This window comes from Schistocerca gregaria, chromosome 2, assembly GCF_023897955.1.
Source record: "Schistocerca gregaria isolate iqSchGreg1 chromosome 2, iqSchGreg1.2, whole genome shotgun sequence".
Taxonomy (NCBI): domain Eukaryota; kingdom Metazoa; phylum Arthropoda; class Insecta; order Orthoptera; family Acrididae; genus Schistocerca; species Schistocerca gregaria.
Genome location: NC_064921.1, coordinates 386,468,548 through 386,492,596, shown reverse-complemented (window position 1 = coordinate 386,492,596; position 24,049 = coordinate 386,468,548). Strand labels below are relative to the sequence as shown.

Here is a 24,049-nt window from a genome sequence, read left to right as displayed (position 1 = left end):
AAAACAGTGATGTTGAACTAAAAAATTGTTGGGTTTTACCATATTCACCATTACTCTTGAATGTGTACGTACCACACATCAGTGTCAAGTATTTCATTTTGGTGAAATGGGTCCAGTACATTTGCAAATATATTGACAGAAGAAGTGATTTAGGATTATTGGTGTGGGAAGGCAATAGTTTCTGTCATTGAAATCCACCATTATCAAATGGGATGCTACATTAGTTACAGAGAAGCAGTATGGAACATGTTATCATTTGTCGCTGTTCATTTGTCAGTGCATCTTTGAAAATGGACAGCGCGTGTACTTCGCAACAGAAAATGCACATGCAAGTGTGTTATCACAAACTTCAACAACAACTGCATTTTTCTCATTGTGCAAGGACAATATGTTTGTTAAGACGCTCCTTTACTCTGAAGTAGCAACATACTGCATATGGGTTTAGTCAATGAGCAAGTTTCAATGTTGTGATTGCTGTTAATCAAGTATATGGCCTGACATCCTTCCAAGAATTGAGAACAGCAAATAGTCAAGTATGTGTCACTTATCATGAAGCTTGCCAAGAATTAAATCTCATTGAAAAGATGATGTACCTTGGCATAGTTCACCCACTGATCCTCCAAATACTGCTCATAATGTACACACATTATTTGCAGTCATGTTTACTACATGTTTCCCATCCAGTTCAAAAGATCTTTGGGTAAAATACAAAGACTACAGGAGAGAAGACATTCTGTATAATTTGCATGATGCAGATCAAAATCTGGACATTTAATGCACACCAAATGTCTATAATGAAGCATTTGTTTCAATTAAAGACATTTATGTATGTTAAACACTAAAAAAGTACTGGTACAGTTGGGAACAGTTGCACCAAATTGATAGAAAATGACAGTTTTAATTGTGATATGCAACAACAAACATAATTTGCTGTCGATGATTTGGGTACATTTGCTAAGATGAATAATCTCAAATTGGTTCCAGAAAAACTCATAGCATGTGATAGAATTATGCATGCAGTTACAAGCCAGAGCAGCAGAATGTATTTCCTAAGTGACCTAGGAGGCACTTTTCACTTGTTTTAGCAACCATACAGACATGAAAAAATATTCCACTGGCAACACCACCATTTGGAATTGCAGAAACTCTTCTAGAAGGTGGCCATATGGCACATTCAACACTGAAATTGCTGTTGAATATGGAAGTCACTGAGACACCATATGCAATATTGGTGAACATCCTGAACCAGATAAAAGTCTCCAATTGTGTCGACTCATCAGATGGGTCAAATGTACTATGGTGCACTATACCAGATGAAGTGACAGAGTGTCTGTCCATCGATACTGTAATGATTCAGGATGAATAGTCAGTTATCCAAATGAATTCTTGAATTCACTTGATTTGTCAGACCTGCTGCCATACAATTCTTCTTCCAAAAATAAATTTATCACAACTGTGCAGTGATGCCAAGCTTTCAATGAAAAAGATGATAAACAGTATCACTTAACCTCCAATTTTAATTGCAAAATTTGCTGTAGAAAATATACTGATGCCATATATCCAATGATTCTGATAGGTATGACATTCAAATTCAAACATTTCACTCTCATTTGCATTGAGCATCAGTAAAGAAGAGGGACAATCACTATCAGTGCGTGGATTTAGTTTGGGAAATTCATGCTTCTCAGAGGGATAGCTGTATGTTGCCCACTCGCACGTTGGAAAAACTTTCTAATATATTTGTGCAAGAATCAGATGGAAAAACAAAAAAAAATCGTGTGTCCAGAAGTACTTCAGTAAACAGAATTTAAACACAAACACTCTTTTTCTTTGAGTGACAGTGCAGTGACATTGCGACACACACTAGGTAATCGCTAATTTTAACTAAATCATAGTATGCAGTTGGTATTGACATTTTAGTTGTCACCAACATCCTGAACTGTGGTACAGCTCTGCATGAAGCTTTCTGATCATTAATTCTTCAAGTGTACATATCTCTTTCTGACATTTTAATAATTGAGTGTGTCACGCCTAATTGTGCAGAATTTCGGCATTGTTATCTGTGGTTGTGGTTTTGGAAAATCCGTGATGTGGACTGTCTTTAAGACAAATACAAGAATGTTCGAATTCCCCTATTTGTATACTAACTATTGAACATAAAGGAAGAGACTCAGTATGTGACTGAATTAATTGTTGTTGTTAGTGGACGATCTAAAACAAAACAAAATTGCAATGACACGCTATTACAATTTATCCATATAAACTGAACACCTTCAGAACACATACAGTGTGACTCCTTGAAGACAGTGAATAAGCAGAACTGTTTTGTAGGACAAGTTGACATGTGATGTGTGTTACGTGCTACATGTACAGACATTTTAAAAAATCAGTAATATCAGTTCAGTTTGTGGGCAAGGCTGTGAAGTTTTCACCTGCTGTTTGTGTTAGGACGTTTCAGAAAATTTATGCTATACTAGATCAAACTGGCTCATTCGCCACACATTAAAGAGCCTCATATCTTTTCCTTGCTTTTCGCTTTTTTCTAGAAATTGAAGCACATTATTGTCTTCCGTAGACTAAATATTTATGTAACTGCACCACAATCCAGAAGTTAATGATTGTTGTCTGCCAGGGTTGACGTGTTATTATGCCCAGTACTCTGTGTTTGCTATTCATCAAACAATGCAGTTTGAAATCAAAGACAATGTAAAGATACTGATGTGTAATATGGAATCCTGTGCGTAGGAATGTGTACAAAATGTTGAATAATTTACTATCCTAATTATGCACTGAATGATACCAGAAAATTGCACATTTTACACATTTCAGATGATATATTCAAATCATAAATATTTTCTGTATGCCTTCTTGCTTGAGTAGGAATATGCCACAGTTGAATCTCACGTACAGTTTTGGTGAACTTTGCTTAGTAGATGAGCTTTGCTTCCTGGGACCCAGTATGAATTAAAATGCTTGTCGAAATCAAAATTGCTTTTTGTATTCCAAGGGTGAAAAGTGCCAGGTATGCTGGTAGATGGACAGGAATTAATTTGCCTGACTGTCTACGAAAGCTCCCAGAACCTTAGCTTGCAGCTGTTAGTAAGAGAGCTCTTGTTTGGGGCAAGTGACATGCTCATTTTTTCCGTAATGCTGATCGGTAGACATTTTTTTTCTGCTGATGCACAGACTAAGCTGTTACAAGAAAGGAAATAATCTGAGTTGAGAGAGCTTGCTACATATTCCTGCCACCATAAGAAGGGCATTATATACTTTCAAATTCATTGTGTGATATTTTGCTGTATTAAGGAAATGCTTTGCAGTTAAATTACATTGTTCCTTTTGCATGCAGCGTTTTATAAATGGAGAAATACACTTATTCACTTCATCTATGTCAACAATGGAAACTTGTATAGGTATGCTGAGTGCTGTGATATATGTACTACTTCACTGTTAGTTGTAGTAACACTGTGCTGATGGCAGGCACACTTATGGGCAAAATGTTTGTAAGGATCTCTTGATTTATAAATTAACAACAGATTGGTAAATTACTTAATCATATTTTCTGACCTTACTGTACATTCTTTTCATTTATTTATTGAGTGACCCTTACAACACCTCAGATGGGAAACTGTGCCATTACACAATTTCATTCTTGCATGTGCATGAAATCACACCTTCTTGTTGTTCTTGTAATTTTGTTAATTCTAGTATAGGTTACATATTTTTCTGGGTACACACTTTACATGTGAATTCTGTGATTCTTACAGAATGCTTTGTTGTGTAGCTTATACATGAATACAAAAATTGTCATTTGGTATATTTGAGCATGTGATCAATAATTAAAGATTGGGTGTACATAAGTGAAATCTTTGAATACTTTTGAATTACCTTTCCATTTGCCCTTTTTTTGTAAGGATATGTCCACAGTTCAAAAGCTTAGCAAGTAATTTTAAGTCTAATTTCCTGAGTATTGTGCCTTAGTTATTTTATTTTTAAATATGTAGTGTCTTGTGGATATAGCTGATCTTAGCATTTTTTTGGTCTTGTGTAATGGGAATGTGGATGTTTCATGGAGTACCTACTTTATAATATAAGAAGTGTTTTATCTGAACTGAAGATGCTCCCTACAATGCATCTTTTGAGACACAGTACGTTGTGAAACCAGACTGTTTCTCAGCTTTACAAATTTTTTACTGTTGGTTATTGAAGTGACCATACAGTTTTGAAGTGAAGTACAGTATATTGTTTTGGCAACAGAGCTGCAGGTACTACAGTGCCATACATCTGTATAGTCAGGTGTAGTACAACAAAAAGTAACAGTTGAACTGTAAACTTTGGAAGTGGAACAAAAGCAAGCTTTTTTATGCATTTTAATATTTATGCTATAAATTTCTGTAATTACAAAATAGATAAAAATTACAATGGTGATGAAATGGTGAAACTAAGTGAATAGTGAGCATAATATTTCCCAATTTAAAATAGAAACATGACATGGAGGGAACTCATTGATCAGGTATTTGATTTGATGAGTCAAAGAATTTCTTTACTCATACAGGGTGAGGCTGGTAGAAGATCAGAAAATGTGAGAAAATAAGTCTCTTGTTTTCACTACATTTCTTTGAAAGTCAATAAAATTCAAAACAAGTTTGTAGCCATTAACTGGTCAACATATTCTGTAGTACCTTTCAAACATAAGAAGTGTCTCCTCCTCTCCAGAAGTAATGTGAAAGATGATGCTGGTGAGGCATGGATACCAATAAAGAATAATTGAAACCTGATAACACTATGAGAGTACAGTTTTGTGCATGTAAAAGCATAAAAACATGGTTTTCATAAATACACAGACAATAGATTAATGTAATTGGATAGATAAAAAATCTTCTCACCAAGTGGTGGCAGAACACACACATAAAAGAAGGTTATAATTAGGCAAGCTTTTGGAGCCAGTGGCTCCTTTTTCAAGCAGAAGGGTTGAAAGGGAAGCAATAGGGGTGAAGGAAAATGATTGGAGAGGTCTAGGAAAAGGGGTAGATTTCGGGAAAGTCGCAGAGAACCACAGGTCAGGGTAGACTTATGGGATGAGATGAGAAGGAAAGATTCATTGTTGGGAACTGCACCGCATGAGATTTGAAAACTTGAGAATTTAATGGAGGAAGACAAGGCGATATGCAAGGCAGAGATTACTGATAAAACCACCTTTAAGCTCTCAGATTTTCAAATTTTGTCAAGTTCAGTCCCCAACAGTCAGCCTTTCCTTTTCAAACTGTCTGGTAAGTCTCCCCTAACCTGCAGTTCTAGTTGATTTTTCCAAATGTACCCATTTTTCTAGACCTCTCCAGCCCTTTCCATCACCCTTCTTCCTTCCCTTTTAACCCTTCTACCTGAAGAAGGAGCCACTGGCTATGAAAGCTTGCCTAATTATAACCTTCTTTTATGTGTGTGTTCTGCCGCTGCTTGCTGAGTAGATTTTTTATATATCCAATTATATTAATATACATTAATAGTCAAACACAGACAATAGATTGCTACTGACCCCTTAGAGGAGGCATTGTGTTGTAGACAGGCACAATGAGAAGAGTGCTAAACATGCAATCTTTCAGACAAGAAGTCCTTTGTCTGAAAAACACACACACACACACACACACACACACACACACGCGCCTGTCTGCAACTCAGTGCCTCCTCTGTGTGGCGAGTAGTAATCTATGCTTTTCATATTGTTGTTATTTTATCCTGGGCATTCCATTGTTTGCTTTTAATAAATGCAGTACAAATAATTGTTGTCATAGATAGTGGTCATTTTATGTGAGGAACAGTTCTAATAACCACACTGGAAGAAGAAAAACCAGAATAAGGAAAATAAAAGAAGAGCACTGTTGTAAAACAAAGTCAAGAGCAGGAAAATAGTTTGCAACAGAAGTTTGCTAAAAGATGAAGGTAAAAGGCAATTGCAAGAGTTATAAATGTTTGAGGTAATCTCATTGATAGCTTCCGATTAGCCTCAAGAAATTGGAAAGGGTGTACAGTCCGGTGAGCCCAAATAACATGGAAAGGCAGATATTGAGGAAAATAAACCTTATTGAAAAATATTATCAACAAGGTCTGACAAAGATAATTATTTATAAAGAGTTGCCTGTGTTGAAATTTATTGGAAACAAACCCATCTCCATTATCTCCATGGTTATGGTGTTCAAGGATCTTAGTTTTATCAACTTTATTCTGAGTTCTGTTGAGAGGCTACATCCTGAAACAGCTAACTTCTCACATTGGGTTCGGCTTCTCTGTGAGAAGTACTTCACAGCATTCATTACCCATAAAGAATCGCAAGAAAGTGACTGAGTGTACAAACCTGCACTTTTCTTGAATGTGTGTTGATGGTCTCTGAAGAAGTAGAAGAAAAGTTCATTAGCAGAGCTACCATATCCCAGTTCTTGTGTCTGTGTCCATCCATTGCTCAGTGCCTCACTTTAAGAAGGCTAGCGTGACGTCATTGTTTTCTACATAGCTGTGTGGCCTTACACAAGTTTTTTCTAGAAACAAAATACCACAGTGTTGCATTCATTTTCATGTAAAACCTGTAACTAATGTTTATGAAGTATGTGCATAGCATTCACCAAAATGTAGCCACCTATTTAGTATTGTACAGGCTTCCTACCCTATACAGTCAATTTTGGTGCTTCATGGTTTTGGCATTGTTTTAGAACTGGAGTTAAAAGAAGGAAAATGCATAACTGTTCATGCGGTAGTGAACTTTCAAATGTTAATTGTGGTGGTGATAGCCGTTTTGGATTGCGTTCGTTATTAAAGACAGTACAAACTATTTTCGTCAAACTATTCCTGCACAAAATATGATGTTCTGTATATTACAATCAGAGCTTCAAAAGATATCGTACTATTTGAACAAAAATGTTATATTTTGAGGGAATCCATCTGGCAGATAAATTGCACTGGTAAGTTTCATTCATTTATATTTTTATTACCTAACTGAAATAAATTTGGTGAAACATGCTGTAACTGCACATCTTCACGTGGAGCTATTGACAGTGTCCACAGTGGATGCAGGACCTCATGCTGTTGAATCCCGTTTCACAATGAATTACACACATTGAACTGATCCAGCAGAATGTGAATATTTTTCCTGGCATTATTTCCAGAGCTAATTGTTTACAGCTACACAGTCTAAATCAGGAAGTCAGTTTATGTAATCCATGTGTGAATGAATATATGGTATAAGTGGTCTTCGGTTAAATGTTTGTAGTTGTTCTTGTGCCATATATATGTGTCGGATGCTGAAATAATACAACTGCTTAGATATATTGATCGCTACTGTTAGAAAGAACAGTTGCAGGAAGGGAATGTATGTGTAAATGTGTTGTATGAAATGAGATATTTATATTCATTATGTTTGAAGATTGTTTGACTTTTGACCACAAAGTGCTAGCACAGTTTCAAAATAATAACTGTTAAATAGTTTTAAGTAATTGAATATCAGTCATCATAGCTTGAAATAAAAGTTTCTCTTGCATGGAACCCATTTATTGAATTAACAGGTTGTGATGTTACACAAGACGTTGCCCTCAATTCTACTGTAAACAGAATGAATGCTCATTGCTTTCAGAGCCCCTTTCCACCCCCACTGCCTGATGTCACATCTTGACACCCTGCAGCTAAGGACAGTACATTCAGCACTTTTTGAACGCAGTTTAAAATACAATGCTGATCACAGTTGTAACTATTTACTACATTTAAGTGGAGACTATGAATCGTATTATTACATGCCCAAAGCAAAGGACAGAGTTCTTTAAATTTGGGTGTGCAGAGTATAAATACACTGGTGTGCAGAATTAAGGCAACAAATGGAATTTTTGCAAGATTGCATTTATTTTGCCATAAAATAGTATAACAGGTGATAGTAAAGTGCAAGCAGTGTAAAGAATACAGAATGTAAATGACTACAACGTGTGTAACATTCTTTTCAACTTAAAGGATTTGCACACACATTCCGACAACTGATTAATGTGCTCAGTATGGGTTGTGGCCACCTCTGGCAGCAACACAGGCCTGACAACAACGGGACATGCAGTGAATTATGTCATCAATCTCATGTTGTGGCAGTAATGCCCATTATTCCTGCAGAGCTGCTCATGAGTCTTCGGGATTTGGATGGTGGGTGCTGACTTGATGCAACCTGTCCCTGCAGTACATCCAAGACCTGCTCTATGGGATTCAAGTTGGAAGAGCGAGCTGGCCACACCATGCGTATTATGTCTTTCGTTTCCAGGAAAACATCAACCACCCGTTCTCTATGAGTTCAAGCATTATTGTCCATCAATACAAAGCTTGCAACAACCATACTCGAGGTCCCAAGATCTTGTCAGAATACCTGACAGCAGTTAAACTTTATCTATTCACTTGTACAATATCATGAAGAGCTGTTCGAGTGGTCAGCATAATCCCTGCAAACACCTTTTGAGATCATCCTCTATATTGGTTTCTTTCTACGATGTTTGGGTCCCGAAATCATATTTCATATCCCCTCCAGAGACAAATCTGTCAAGAATCACTCTCCAGAGTGTAAGAAGAACATAGGACCACTGTTTGACCGTCCAGGTGGCATATTGAAGACTCTGCTCCACACGTTCCCTTTTGTAAAAACACGGTTAGAGGTACGAATACAAGATGTCTCTGACAGTAAAGATCACTCTGCCTAAGCCTTCTGCATGGTGTTTGCCCCAGTACAACTTGGCCAGTGGATGTTGCAAAGTCAGATGCCAGTTGCTGTGTGGTACTAAGGCAGTACCGTTGTACCCTTACAGCCAAATAATGGTTTCTCTTTCTGGTGTCACACATAGTTGGCTCTACCCTGGTCTTTGAGATACAGTTTCGGTTTCTATAAACTTAAACTGTCACCACATCCAAGAAACAACAGAACGATTCACTTTAAGCCATCGGGCCACATCAGTTTGCGACTGTTTTGCTTCCATTCTTCCTGTGCTTCTTCAATGCAGAGTCTGGTGGGCATCTTCTCTGTGTCGTACTGCTCTGTCTGTCACTTTGTACACAGTGATTGTGAATGTGGGACTACCCAACAAATACTAACCCTTTTGATGGGTGCCCTGATGTCACTCCTGGCGTGACTGTTCATTGACTGGAATGCCATCTTCCATGCGGAATGTGAGTGTACGGATATCTGTTGACAGTTCGTATGATTGTATCATGAATTAGACCCAGGAAGGGGAAATAGTAGTTTGTTGCTTTAATTTTGAACAACAATGTATGTGAATGCATAGAACTTCACAACTGTTCCTCTCATAGAGCTAGTACACACTAGGGAATATTGAATGTCAGGGATGAAATAGGAACAAGGAGTTTTGGAACAATAACAATAACAATTATTACACATTCTGGTTGCTTCATATATCCTCAAAGGTGGTCAGAAATGGTCTGAAAAGTTTGTAAGGATGTTGCAAGGGAAGATGTGTTGAAAAGTAATTGTTAAGAAAAAAATTCAATAAATTGTGCTGTTTCGAGTTTTTTTAGCAATGAAGTCAGGTCATTGTATGTGCAAATTCAAGCACATGTGTATACCAGAATGGGGTATTGCACAGACAACTGCGGGTCATTGAGTTGCCACTTGTTGAAATGCTCATTACCAGTTTAAATGTGCATTTCTTGGAAATGATAAATGTAAGCTATGTGAGTGAAAGCTACATTTGTTCACTTTAAGGAAACCAAACAAAGAACAAGTTTGGTGACAGTGTCTCTGGCAGGCTATTTGAGTTTGCATGTGCGGTGATTTGATTGGCTAACTTCAGTGTTAAATAACTTGGAAAAAGTGCTATATATCGGATTTTTTTAAACAATTATTTCTTAGCACAACCTCCCCATCAACAGTCTTACAACCTTTTCAGACTGTTACTGACCATCCTGTATGTGTGTCCAGCTAACCATACAATTTTTTTGACTCAAACGTTCTCAGATAATTGGAACAAAAAGAAAATAGTATTACATGTAAGATATAAATAAATACTGGAGAAATAAAGTAGCTGCAATTAGCAGTACTTCAGCTTAAAAATGAAATCACCATTATAGCTGAATGTACAAAGACATATCTTGTATGCATGTAAATAACATTTATACACACTTCTAATTAGAGCAACATAATGCATTTAATAGCCCAAAGGTCTCTCTCTAGCCATTTGCAAGTGCGTGTATCTTGAAAGAAATAAGTTAAATAATACTGCAGTATGCCATATTTTGTGGATCTTTTCATGTAATTTTTGTCACTGTGGTCCTATTCTTGTGTTTTTGGTGTGTGGGAAACGAAAGATCTATTAGAAATCAGTTCTATGTACATAGATTGTGTGTTTGTAACATAATGCTTGAATCCAGTTTACCTCTGTATTCAATGGTTTTTCCCATTTTACCGTTTTGTTTGTGGAGAATAAAAGGCATAGGAAAAAGGGTAAGAAAATACTAAAATAGGAGTCTCAGGTAGGAGAGATCTGTTGCTCTCACTAAGTGGTACTGTTCCATAATTTTGCCGCATGCCTGTTCTGCTGTGTAATAACTATTCAGCTTTGCATTGACTTTTGTCTTTTGCATTTATCTGTTAGTTTCCTTAATTCTCTCTTATGTGTGAACTGCATGTTGTTTCATTATGGGTGTTACCGTCTTTGTCCATAGTTGGTATGATTACACATTTATGTTCCAGTCGAACGTGTCAGGAGGTCAGGAGATGATGAATCCTTCTCGTCTGAGGCTGAAATGGGTTCAGGAGCAGCAGGTAAGTTTTCCATACCACTTTCTGTTTTTATTCATCATATTTATTTGTTTTTAGTAGTGTTCTTATTAGTTTTTAATAGTGTACAATGTAAGTATGACTTGGTAATTGGACACTTCATTGGACAAAATCAGACCAAGAGACAAATTAAACATGTAGCTGTGCTTGTGCTTTCTTCCAAGTTGTACTTTGGCGGTCACTGCAACAGTTTCACAGCTGTGCCACCTTGGTGTCCCACATGAGGTTGAGGAGAAGGCTTTGTGCTGCGTACGTGGTGCCAGGTGGTAGGTTACATCACAATGTTGGTGTATGCCTTGCAAACCTTATTCTGAGGCCAGACATATGCTTTGCAGTGTTTCAGTTGTATCTGGAAGTATCTGTAGCTTGAAGTGGGAAACCAGATGGCGCTATTGTTGGCCTGCTAGATGGCGCTGCCATAGGTCAAACAGATGTCAGCTGCATTTTTTAAAATAGGAACCCCCATTTTTTTATTACATATTTGTGTAATACTTAAAGAAATATGAATGTTTTAGTTGGACTCCCCCCCCCCTCCGCCTGCTTGGTGATAGATTATGCTGTAATAGTCACAAACATATGGCTCACAATTTTAGATGAAAACTTGCTAACAGGTAGATTTTTTAAATTAAAATACAGAATGTTGGTTACGTTTGAACATTTTATTTTGGTTGTTCCAATGTGATTCATGTACCTTTGTGAACTTATCATTTCTGAGAACAAACACTATTATAGCATGATTACCTGTAAATACCACATTAATGCAATAAATGCTCAAAATGATGTCCGCCAATCTCAATGCATTTGGCAATACCTGCAACGACATTCCTCTCAACAGTGAGTAGTTTTCCTTCCTTGCACATGCATTGACAATGCGCTGACACATGTTGTCAGGCGTTGTCGGTGGATCACGATAGCAAATATCCTTCAACTTTCCCCACAGAAAGAAATCCGGGGACATTAGATCCGGTGAACTTGCGGGCCATGGTATGGTGCTTCAACAGCCAATCCACCTGTCATGAAATATGCTATTCAATACCGCTTCAACCACACGCGAGTTATGTGCTGGACATCCATCATGTTGGAAGTACATCACCGTTCTGTCATGCTGTGAAACATATTGCAGTAACATCGGTAGAACATTACATAGGAAATCAGCATACATTCCACCATTTACACTGCCATCGATAAAATGGGGGCCAATTATCCTTCCTCCCATAATGCCGCACCATACATTAACCCGCCAATGATGCCAATGTTCAACTTGTCACAGCCATCGTGGATTTTCCGTTGTCCAATAGTGCATATTATGTCGGTTTACATTACTGCTGTTGGTGAATGACGCTTCGTCACTAATTGGAATGCATGCAAAAAATATGTCATTGTCCCATAATTTCTCTTGTGTCCAGTGGCAGAACTGTACACGACGTTCAAAGTAGTCGCCATGCAATTCCTGGTCTATAGAAATATGGTACGGGTGCAATCGATGTTGATGCAGCATTCTCAACGTCGACGTTTCTAAGATGTTTCCACATCATACAAAAGCCATGGCAATGCTGATTCTTAATCATTGATCTTGAGCATCAAAGGACTAATAATAATAGCACACGGCAGTTTTAAGTGGAAAATGCATGTCTTATAGATAAGTAGGAAGGCATAACGACAGCAGTTAGAACTGTTTCGTAACTTGGTTCCATGAAGAATGGAAATACAAAACTCTTATTAGTGCCTTTGTACAGTACATTAAATGTGACAATCTCATTATGAACAGGAATGCGGCAAATAATTGAGATCATCCACTTTTAAATGAGCACTGTTACAGCAGTGTGGTTTGCACTAAAGGCTCCAAATAGCGTGTCTAAATCGACTGCGCTGTTGTTTTCCCAGACATTTTACTGAGAATAATTCATCTCCAGCAGAATTCAGTGTGTTTGTTATCAAGTTGTATGTGATCTTCACTTCCTCAATCATATGAATTATGGCCATGTAAACTTTATCCCTTTGTGTCAACTCTTAGTTTGCTCTTCAGAGTATCCAGTGAATGTACCCAGCAGAGGATCTTTTCTAGGACATTTTCTTCTTTGTGCAAAAGCAGAGCGAGTAGGTCCCATTCTGTTGGGTATCGAGAGTGTGTGGATTTAGATACAACGTGCTTATAAAGGACAATCAGTGGCAGTATGTGAGCTGCTGTCGTATCCAGTGATGTAATTGGTGAGGAAGACTGTAATAGGTAAGTGGTGAAAAAATTAACTCTATGTAAGAGAGATAATTTAGGTTCATTAAACTGATATAATTGTAAACAAATTATGTTTTATGAAAGCCGTCTTCAAAGAAGGATTCAAATGGTCTACAATGAGCGTAGTTGCAGAAATGCCTTTGTAACACTGATGTCGAGCTCCGTCAAGCTTGACCTATTTCTATACCATCTCGTTTAACACTACTGGTTAAAGGAATCAGCTCAGTTATGGTGAATACTGGAGTAACACATGCCATGGCATGGTCAGAAAGGAAAAAAATGCTGTATTTATGAGAATTTCTTTCCTAAGAGGAAGCACACAAAGCACAGCACTTTTTCTGAGGCGTGGAGGAAGCACCGGAGATACAGCAGGTCCTGCTTGACCTATCCAGTGTTCGTCAGAGCTCACACTTAGCTCTGCTCACAAGTCTGCAGTCCCTGTGTTTGGCCTCAAACGTGCTTGGATCTGAGCTGGTTGTGCTCAGCAGCTGGGAATGAGTCCAACAGTTTTATAAGTGTGATTTTCAGAAATTGTTGGTGAGGTGTTTCATTGAAGTTTTGTGGTAGAACAACAACTCCAAGAAGATGATTGCCCGCATTTCATCCCAAATACTCACAGAAAACCTTTGTTGACAAGATCTAACAGTAGTCAAATGTTGGCTTCCATCATCATAGATGTGACTATTCTAAGTTTGAAATTAACTGCCACGTGTATAAAATAAAAAAAAATCATTTGTGGGTAACATATGAAGCAGTATCATTATCATTTTAACGAAGAAATCACAGTCCACTTTCATGTGAGGAAAGAAGTTGTATGACCCTAGTTTCCGCACATTCTACGTCTGGTATTTACGTGGACCACAGTCATATAATACCCTCCAGATAGTTGAGTGACATGTGCCTGTAAAATATGATGAACCACAATTACTAGTTGAAGGTGTGTTATTAAGCTTCTCTATTTTGACATCTTAGAAGTCCAGAATTCTCTCATTACAATTTCCCCTGCTATAACATCATTGGTATGAAGACAACTGTTCCTTGAAGGCGTTAGTAAAGGACAACAAAAGTACTGTGTTTGTATGCTTCCTCTTAGGAAACAAATACTCACGGGTATTACATATGTCTCTTCCCTTGCTCGCCTTCACTACACCATGAAATTATTTGACTTAGTTCAAATGATATGTAATCCATGCTTGATCCAACACCTCACATATGAACAGCTGACAAGGCTGGTAAGACACCCTGAAGGCTTAGAAACAGAAATTTGAGCTGGATGTGTTGCATTGGATATAATGAACAGTGTTCATAACTTGTAAATAACAATTTAAAAACGACATGTTCCATAACCAAAAATGATCTGTTACATGCATGACCTGTCACCCATCAAAGTTCGTGATGTGGTGATACGTATAATAATGCTCCATCCTTTGGGAAAAAGCCGTCTGTATGCTACGAAGAGAGCGTAAAATGCTTTAGGCAGTAGTGCTGCTAACGTAAGTATTGCATTTCACCATGTATGAGACAGCAGAACTTATTTACGAAATGTTCGAATGAAGCGACAGCAATTTCCAACTCTTGTTTCCGATTTCTGTATGAGTTATTTTAATATTTGAGCCCTGTTGTCGTTTTGATACTTCGCACTACAGTAGGCTTATTTTTACTTGTTGGTTACATTATTTTGAGAGAGTCAGTTTTTTGAACGAATATTTGTATTTGTTTTGGGATGGACGCTAACGGCGGAGTCACCTGACGGCATAAAACACAACAACACCTAAATTCCGAATAATTTGTTTGTCATCTCGAAGCTGCAGGAATTTCCATTTCATTGGGATGTGATGTTCGTGAGAACAGTTAGGAATTTTCGTAAACCAGAAAACGAGCGCGCCTAAAGTTTGAGGAGGACATGCAGTTTTAATCAGTTCGAGACGCACATTGCGGCGCATGTTGAGACGTCCATTCAATCAACGTACCACGGCCTGGCGTTGACGTACTTTAACACGACAGTTGGCATGATTTAACGAATCTCTTCGCGACGTATACCTCACGATATTGTAGTTACCGGTCAAGGAAAGTGGTGTGTAAACGGTTCCTCTTTCTAAATTCGGTCGACTTGGAAGTGAAATAGGTGAATGACTGGGAACAGTTGCGTCGGCGCTGCCGTTCGGCGTGTGCACTTTTCAGCATGCGGCAGCATATTCCGCAGTATGTATCGTGCCAAGGCAGACCCAGCTGGCTTGCTCCCAAATAGGCGGCTGCCGTCGCCTGGAATTTCGGCCGCGTGCACCAACTTGCGTCATATTTTTTATTTTAAAATTTTGGCTTTGCTCGCACCTCGAGCTCGTAACGACGACTTCTCTAGGCAAGTTATTTGACAGCTCTGTGGCCTTACATCCTGCATTCGGAAGGAGGATGCAGTCGGTCAGCATCAGGCTATTACCTCGAAATCTATCATTTAACATAGCTGCTGCTACGAGTGTTTCATATTCCTACACCTTATGCGAAGTTGGTGGTGATATTCCGAGTAGAGCGTCGGACGTTCGCAACATTAGCAGCAAGGTTCCGTGCAGTGCGAAATAATTCTAGATGAACGCTTTTACATCTTTTTTCGGAGTAGTTGACCAAAAGGGATATTGGCATAAAAATCCGACTCATTAGACCGAATGAAGTGCCGCACTAATTAAAGGAATGAAGTTTCATTCCGCAGGACCGGGCCTCGAAGCTGCTCCGGGCCGTGTAGCCTTAGGTTTTCAGTGCTTGCCCCGTGACTACAGCATCCGGGGAGTTCACATCATACAGAAGTCTTCAGAGTTGGATATCATGTACGGTTCTGTAACTTTGTCATTATATGTTGTCATTTGTCAGTTACATAAGTTGTGGAGTATGTTGCGGTGACTCCGGTGTTAATTCAGGTGAAGCAGATACAATTCTGCGTCAGTTACGAAGTTTTTACATTCTCTGCTACACGTTCCAGTGGTTAGCCATCATCATCTTTTTCATTTATCTGTTCATAGTGACAAGCATTGAAGATTTGTTGCAACAGCGTGTGGAATGGCTGAGAGAAAACGTTGCTACCTGCATGTGTCAGTACATGTGGTGCAATTTTGACGCGGGAAATCGCATGTACTTCTTATTGTATACCATTTGCACAGTGTTGTATAGTTGATGTGCTGAACAAAGCGTGTGCGATTTTCTGCTTCAGAATGCAACACACGTACCTGATTATGATTACTGACAATCGAAACGCGTAGTATGTGAAATAAAAAAAAAATCTGACTATATATATGTTTAGTTTTTGTCACTGCCATTGTTATTTCGTATGCGTGTCAAATGTAGAGAACTGCGTCAAGCTATGCAATGAAGGAAGAAAGGTAGGTTTAGGGAGTATTGACATACTATCAGGACTGAGGTCATTGGATATTGAACACGAACTCGATTGAGAGGAACTGATCGTATCTAGAGCTATCTTAAGGAGCTATATCGGCATTTCCTTGCAGAGGTTAAGAAAAAGTACTAACGCCTAGAATTAGCTTGGCCGGACTGGAGTTTGCACCGTGCTCTTCCCTAATACGACTCTGCAGCAACCGTCAGTGGGCTAGATTTCATTTCGGGAGGAACTGAGTTCAGATACCGGTCCTGCTTTCCATATATTTCCGTACTTCGTTCGGTTTGTTTCACAGTGTGTAGTTGTCGATTACTTCTCTCTGTTACTTCTCTCCCTTCTTTCGACGTATTTCCCTTATATGTCAAAGCCAAGCGTCTTACGTGTGAGTAGATTGCATCCTTAAAGTGCGATCCTGTACATCTGCAAAGTACATGTCCAACTGCGGTAAATTTCTCAATGGACTGGAAACGTTTTGCTGGCTGGTGCCCAGTCGGTATTTTTATCGTGTAGGTCCAAAAGCCTTTGGTAGTATTCGCCAGTCATTGTTTTACTCCATGCATTGTAATTAGTGAGATGAAGCTGAACTGCATCCCAGAGAACGCTGACCGCAAGCTTGCAGGCCTGTGGAATCATCTTCGCCTTTCTTGGTGGTGGTCCAGTTTCTTCCACCCGCGGCGTGATCGTATGTTCGTTTGCGGCGTCAAGTGTTGGTCTCGAAACGTGACCACTGTAATAAACAGACGCACAAAATAAGTTGGATATTATTTAAAAGATGGCTAGTAGTGGCTTTGCATAAATTTAGCACCGAAAATGAAGAATTTTAAAACAACGCGATATCCCGGATTATTCATTTGAAACCACGATTACTCTAAAAAGCTGTGTAAACAAAACTTTTTAATAATGCTACTAATGTTTACGATGGCGAGGTAGCGGTTTCTCTGTTCAGTAATTGTACCTTAGCAGCAGTCTACACATTACTGTTCATGAAACACAGCAACGTATTTCGACTCTCGTCATCGGTCTGCCGGCCAGTGTGGCCGGGCGGTTCTAGGCGCTTCAGTCCGGAACCGCGCGACCGATACGGTCGCTGGTTCGAATCCTACCTCGGACATGGATGTATGTGATGTCCGTAGGTTAGTTAGGTTTAAGTAGTTCAAAGTTCTAGGGGACGGATGACCTCAGATGTTAAGTCCCATACTGGTCAGAGTCATTTGAACCATTTTTTTTATCGTTCTCTCATTGTCGTAAACACTTTACAAACCCAAATGGAACGCCCCTAATTGCAGTCGTAGTGTAAAATATGTAGGCCAAAATAATCTGCATATAAGGTAAATTAAGAACTTCATCGGCTTCTGCAGGTGTGTTATTAGTTTTTGTGAGGTTATTTCAGCATTGAGAAGTCGACACTGAGAGGCTTGATCATAGAAACGCGTGGATCGTCTGTTTCGAACTTAGCGGTAGATGTGTTGATGCTACAAAAGATGGCCAGAAAGTAATACCCCCCCCCCCCCCCCCCCCCGGCTCCGCTCCGCACCCTCAGCCGGATACAATGCTGCGAATGCGAAACGTTACGTATGTATTACTTCAAGTCTCCTGAGTGAGCGCACCAAGTTTCCGTCACTTCCAACAGATAGCGTAGCAGCATGACAGTCTCAAAATAGCGTTTGTAGGTGATGCACGTTACAAGCATCGTGCCATCATTGAATGTCTCACTGCAGAGAAAGAAAATGGGGGGAATATTCAAAAACGGTTGTGCAAAGTGTGTGGAGCATCTACTGTCGACAGAAGTACAGTTAGTCGCTGGGGCAAGGAGGGCGAGGTCATCAGAAGGCGGTTCGGCGGAGCTCCACGATTTGCAGCGGTCGGGGAGACCATCCACGGCTGTCACACCTGACATGCTGCAGCGAGCTGATGTTATTTGCGAGGACAGACGCATTACGACTCGGCAGTTGGCGCTGCGTCTGCGTCTATCAATCAGCAAATGAAGTTCACAAAGTGAAGCACTGGTGACGCCGCCAGGTCAAGGGTTGGTACCGACAGGGCATACACGATCTTGTTTCGTCCGGAGGAAGGCCATACAACGGGACAGATATTACATGTAAAAATTAGGGTGTGTAGATAAAACACCAGTCTTTTGTGTGTATAATTCTCATTATGTTCAATAAAGAATTGTTGAAGAAGAAGAAAATGCGGTGCGTAATTTCTGGGCAACCCTAGTACTAAGCTGTAACGTTTAAACAAAGCTTTTTACACAGTTCTGTCATTTTGTTGTTCAGTACATACGAACAGTGTTCCCCTTGCGCAGATATTAGGCTTCCGCATTCTTGCGATTAATCCTCCGGGAGCCTTGACTGGCGTTGTTAATGGAGAGAATGTTACCTTGAAAAGCAAATTAAGAGCCATAACCAAACAAGACAGGGCAGACTTCACGTACGTATTGTCAGAAAGCATTGCGTAAAGTCATTATAATAGAAAATGTCGTGAAATTAGCGAAGGGAATCGATCGTGAGTTCCGAAGTGCTACCAGCAGTTCAGCCACCACAATGACTGAGCTTAGGGATTTAAAAATAATAGGGTACAGTGCTGACGCTGCTTCTTATGTCACACATTTATGTAGTAAACGCTAAGCGACGCTTGAGGTGGTGTAAAGAGCGACCCCACTACGACAGTGGGTGTTTGGAAGCAAGTGACTTGGGACGATTGGTCATACCATGCCCTCTATCAGTCCATTGGAAGGGATTGGGTTTGACGCATGCGTGTAGAATGCTATCTGCCGTCACGTGGGCGAGGTGGTGTTACAGTATGGGGGTGTTATTCCTGGCTAGATTGTCTTCTCTTTATTGTACCTACGGAAACGCTAAAGCGGAAGGATATGAACAAATTTTACAGCATTGTGTACTGCGTACAGTAGAGGAACAGTTCGGAGACAACGATTGAGTATATCAGAACGGCAGTGGACCATGCCATAAAGCAGCGTCTGTGAGGCAGTGGTTTGTGTAGAATAACATTCCTGAAATGGACTGGCGTGCCCAGATTCCCAACCTGAACCCAGTGGAACACCTTTGGGTTGAGTTAAAACGCCGACTTCGCTCAAGAAACCAGCGTCCAGCGGCACTAACTTCTCTAGTTTCGACTCTTGAGGAAAAATGGACAGCCTTTTCTCCGCTGACATTTAGGCACCTCATTGGGAGTTGTTCCCAGTTCACTCCATCATAAAGCCGAACGGTGGACACACCCCATATTAGTGTCTGTTAATGATTGTCTAGATGGCTTTGATGAAATAGTGTATAAGTAATTTTTGGCGTGCCCGAGGGAAGTGTGTTGTGATCTATGCTATTCGCGTTTAGCACACACATCAACAGAGGTTTTGCACCACCCCTTTATTATTAAATTCGTTACGCAGATAACAATTGGCTCCGAGGCATGCGCTATATTTCTTTGCAAAGTGTCCATATAAAAAAAAGTGTAACGAAAAAAGTTGCCGGTTCTATATACATAGGGCACCCCTGAGCAACGTGAGTACGCGGTAGAATGACGTCCCTTTGCTCGGATGTTGGATTTAATCCGTCGTGAGATACCATCGATGAGATCATCAAGCCAGCGCTGATCCAAATTGCCCCACTGTTCAATGACTATTCGGCATAAGTCGCGCAGGGTAATACAAAAACAGTAGAGGTATGAAAATGGAATGACCACGTAAGTTCAATAGTAAGTAAAACAGTTATCAGATTCTTTGGTAGTATAGTAGAAGAACGCAGTCGGTTTACAAAGGAAATTGCTTACAAAAAAATTGTGCGACCCATCCTAGAATTATTACTGTAGTGTGTGGGGCTCGTAATTAATACGACTGACAGCGAGCAATGGACGATACAAACGAGGGTAGCACGACTGGTCACAGGTTTGTTTGGCCTAGGGGCAGCGTCACGGAGACGCCAACCTACTAACCAAGTTTCAAGAAACAGAATTAAGCGAGGAATCAGAAAGTAATCTACAGCCTCGTACGTATCACTTCCGCGGGGGCCAGGACGACAGGATTAGACTGATTGCAGCGCTGGTAGAGGCATTTAAGCAACCATTCTTCGCGCTTTACGTACGTGAATGTAATGGGAAGAAGCCGTAGCTGGTGGCCGTACAGTTCACCGAGGTTTGCAGAGTGTGGCTGTTTGTGGACCTGTGATCAGCGACGGATGTAGTGGTCGCCGGCGCAGCCAGCCCTATTACTGCACAGCGCGGAGACGACACGACGCGCTGCGCCGCGGACCTCGTGGAATGCCGCTCCGGACGCTGGGCGATGCAGGACCGCTCGGGTCCGGCCGAACCGGGCGACGCGCTATCGATTCGCGCCGCGCTTCCGCCACCGCCGCGCCGCGCTGTCTGTTTCGGTGGGAGCCGCTCTCCGCCTCCAGCTGAATCAACACTGACAATCGCGGCCCTGCCCTCCGTCACTTCCCCTGCGCCGAGCATTCACTTGTCTGGCAGCCAGGAGCTTAGGAACGCGGCATTTGCAAGCGCCGAACGCAAAACTACAGTAGGGCATAAGGGAATGTGCGACTTGAGGCAGTGTGTGTTCCCAGTGGGCCGGATAACTGCCATGTCAAACGCGCACTAAGCTTTACAGTTCGATCGCACAATTTTTATTTAGCCATTTAGTGTTTAACGCTCTTAGATGATCATAAGTGCATTCACAATTGCAAACAAAAACATTACAAACAACCATTTAAATAAAAACGAGCCGGCCGGGGTGCCGAGCAGTTCTAGGCGCTACAGTCTGGAACCGCGCGACCGCTACGGTCGCAGGTTCGAATCCTGCCTCGGGCATGGAAGTGTGTGATGTTCTTAGGTTAGTTAGGTTTAAGAAGTTCTAAGTTCTAGGGGACTGATGACCATAGCAGTTAAGTCACATAGTGCTCAGAGGCAATTGAATTGAATTGAAATAAAACGAAGGGAAAATAAATCGACGATCAGTGTCCATATTTTCCAACCGCACAACTGCCTTGGATGTACACTGACTTAGCAAATGTCATGGAACCGGCACCTAATATGCGTGGGGGACCCCCTGTGGCCCCGCGGACTGCAGTGAGACGCCATGGAAGTGAGTCTTCAAGTTCTCGGTACTCCTCTGGAAGCAGCTGACACCAAATCATATGCAGAGCAGCAGACAGTTCTGGTCTGTTCGTAAGTGTAGGATCATTTGCACGGAGCCTGATTTCCTTGACATTCCAAATATGCTCGAAGGGGTTCAGATTTGCGGTGGGAAACTCAGTCTTTGGACTTCCCCGTCATGTTCCTGGAACCATTTCCGTGCGACCTGAGAGTGATAGGCGGCGCGTTATTGTTTTGAAACTTCCGCAGAATCGTCAGGGTGTTGGAAGGACAAAAATGGGTGGAGATGGTCCCCGAGCATCACGAATTACTGCGGACAATTCAAAGTCCCTTCCAGAGCAACTAGGGAATTACATGAAACAACAAGTTCACTGTTACCAGTGACCGTTTTATTTATTTCCACGACGCGTTTCGAAGGTTTAAACCTCTATCATCGGGTGGATATACATTAATTAGTATTACATTTGTGTGTGTGTTGTATTACGATTTTTGGAGGAACTTGTGGCTCTGCCTGGTGGGGAAACAAGACACTATTTCAGAATATGGTTTAGGATTACCTATGACAAAAAGTTAAACTGATATATAATGGGTAAACATTACCCCAGGGCTGGAAACAACGTCTAACATATACGCAGCCATCACTGTAGGACAAAGGTGAAGCGATTTCGTCCGAAAACACTTGATTTTTGGCATTTAGCACTCCAGTGCCGGCCGCTGTGACCGAGCGGTTCTAGGCGCTTCAGTCTGGAACCGCGCTGCTGCAACGATCGCAGGTTCGGATCCTGCCTCGAGCATGGATGTGTGTGATGTCATTAGGTTAGTTAGTTTTAAGTAGTTAAGTCTAGGGGAGTGATGGCCTCAGATGTTAAGTTCCTTAGTGCTCAGAGCCATTTGAACGATTTTGAGCACTCCAGTGATGCCGCTCACATGCCCATCGCAGTCTGCGAAGCGTTGCTCGTTTCTGGTCAGTGGAAGCAGAAGCAATGGCACACGTGCCACCAGTCCAACCCTCAGCAGTCTTCGACACAACGTCGTGTCCGCTTCAGGCTGTTCTGTCTGTTGCGGACAAATGGGGTCTTCCACTGCTGTGGCCAAGTTGTAAGTCCAGTACCGTCTCGTCACCTCACCTCACTATATACTGTACTAGCCTCTTCTATCCACTGGTTCCAAACACACATTGTCCTAGCAGCGACGGAGTGAGGTGGCGCAGTAGTTAGCGCACTGAACCCGCATTCGGGAGAACGTCAGTTCAAATCCAGATTCAGATTTTCCGCGATTTCCCCAAGTCGCTCCAGGCAAATGCTGAGATAGTTCCTTTTAAAGTTTCACAGCATATGCTATCGTTTAATGTTTTGCATTTACTATTCATTCTGAGATAATCGTTCTTCAAGACGTTGGAGTCCGACTCAATCGTTAAATCATCATAAGACTTTAACATCAATATAATGTTTGAATGTGGGTGAACAAGTTAGGCACTCTTTTAATAAACAGTTTATTCTTAAGTGATCAGTTACTTTGTAGAGAAATTTCAACTGGTTGCCGTCATCATCATCATCATCATCATCATCGTCGTCGTCGTCGTCTTCAAGGACTAGGCCTTGTGGCCAGCTCCGCCTCAGAACTGTTCACGCCATCTCTTTTCGGGACGTCCAATGTTCCTATTGTCGGTTGGATTATATTGTATTGTCGTTTTAGTTTCTCTGTCAACGGGTTGTGTAAATTTAAATTGCAGGTACATTTAGATACGCCAGTATTGTCGTGTTTAAATAACGTTCATGATTTTCCCGAACAAAATTACCCTAGAAATCACCCAGTTGCGTACGGTACCACGAAACCGCGGATTCTTGCAGAATCAAACTCCTGTGTATAACAGCTTCAAATGTCTGAATACTTTACAACTGAGTTAATGTTTTAAACATTAAAAAATAACCGAAAGAAAAGGTTCGAAATTATGGTATTGAAGGAATGAATCTGGGTAAGAGTAATTCGCACTCCGTGTTAAGCAAATGCTTTTCTTCACGCGTTTCATTGTTTATGCGTCATGAATGTGTCGTACAATGATGTAGTTTTGCAGGGTCATTCAGTGCTATATGCGTATATTGTCTGGAAAATGTGTTGCGAATAGAGGTAGTAATTAAAACGCCAGGCGTTATGCTGAAGTTGTACAGCATGAACAGCGAGAACTTAGTTAGCGATAAACTTTCTCCTTTCATCATTTTCTGGAGGGTGTAAGCGTGAAAAAGTTTCGAAAAGGATTTAAATTTTGTTAGAAGTCGCTTAGTGCTCTCATTCTCAAATACCGGTAGTCTATGAATACAGTTGGTGCAGTGTGCTAGCTGCCTCATAGCTTGTAACTGTAATACTTTCCCTGTTGTGTTAAACTTTTAACATGTGCTTATACTTCTTGACGAGTAGTATGTGACAGCATTTTAAATTTTTAAATCCTGCCACTAATTATATGAAATATTAATATAAACTTTTTGTTGGCTCTGGAAAGCCGTGAGGTAGGCAGACTGCAAAATGTACCCCG

General features: G+C 40.7%; 1 protein-coding gene across 7 annotated transcripts in view; it reads left to right on the top strand.

The window, feature by feature from the left end:
- LOC126320879 (rho guanine nucleotide exchange factor 12) overlaps positions 1–24,049 on the top strand; it is a 1,029,890-nt gene that overhangs the window by 470,058 nt on the left and 535,783 nt on the right. For all 7 annotated transcript variants that reach the window (XM_049994132.1, XM_049994128.1, XM_049994129.1 and 4 more), the window contains one exon: positions 10,715–10,786. In XM_049994132.1, coding sequence (XP_049850089.1) covers positions 10,715–10,786 — 72 coding nt within the window. The remainder of the gene's footprint in view (positions 1–10,714; positions 10,787–24,049) is intronic.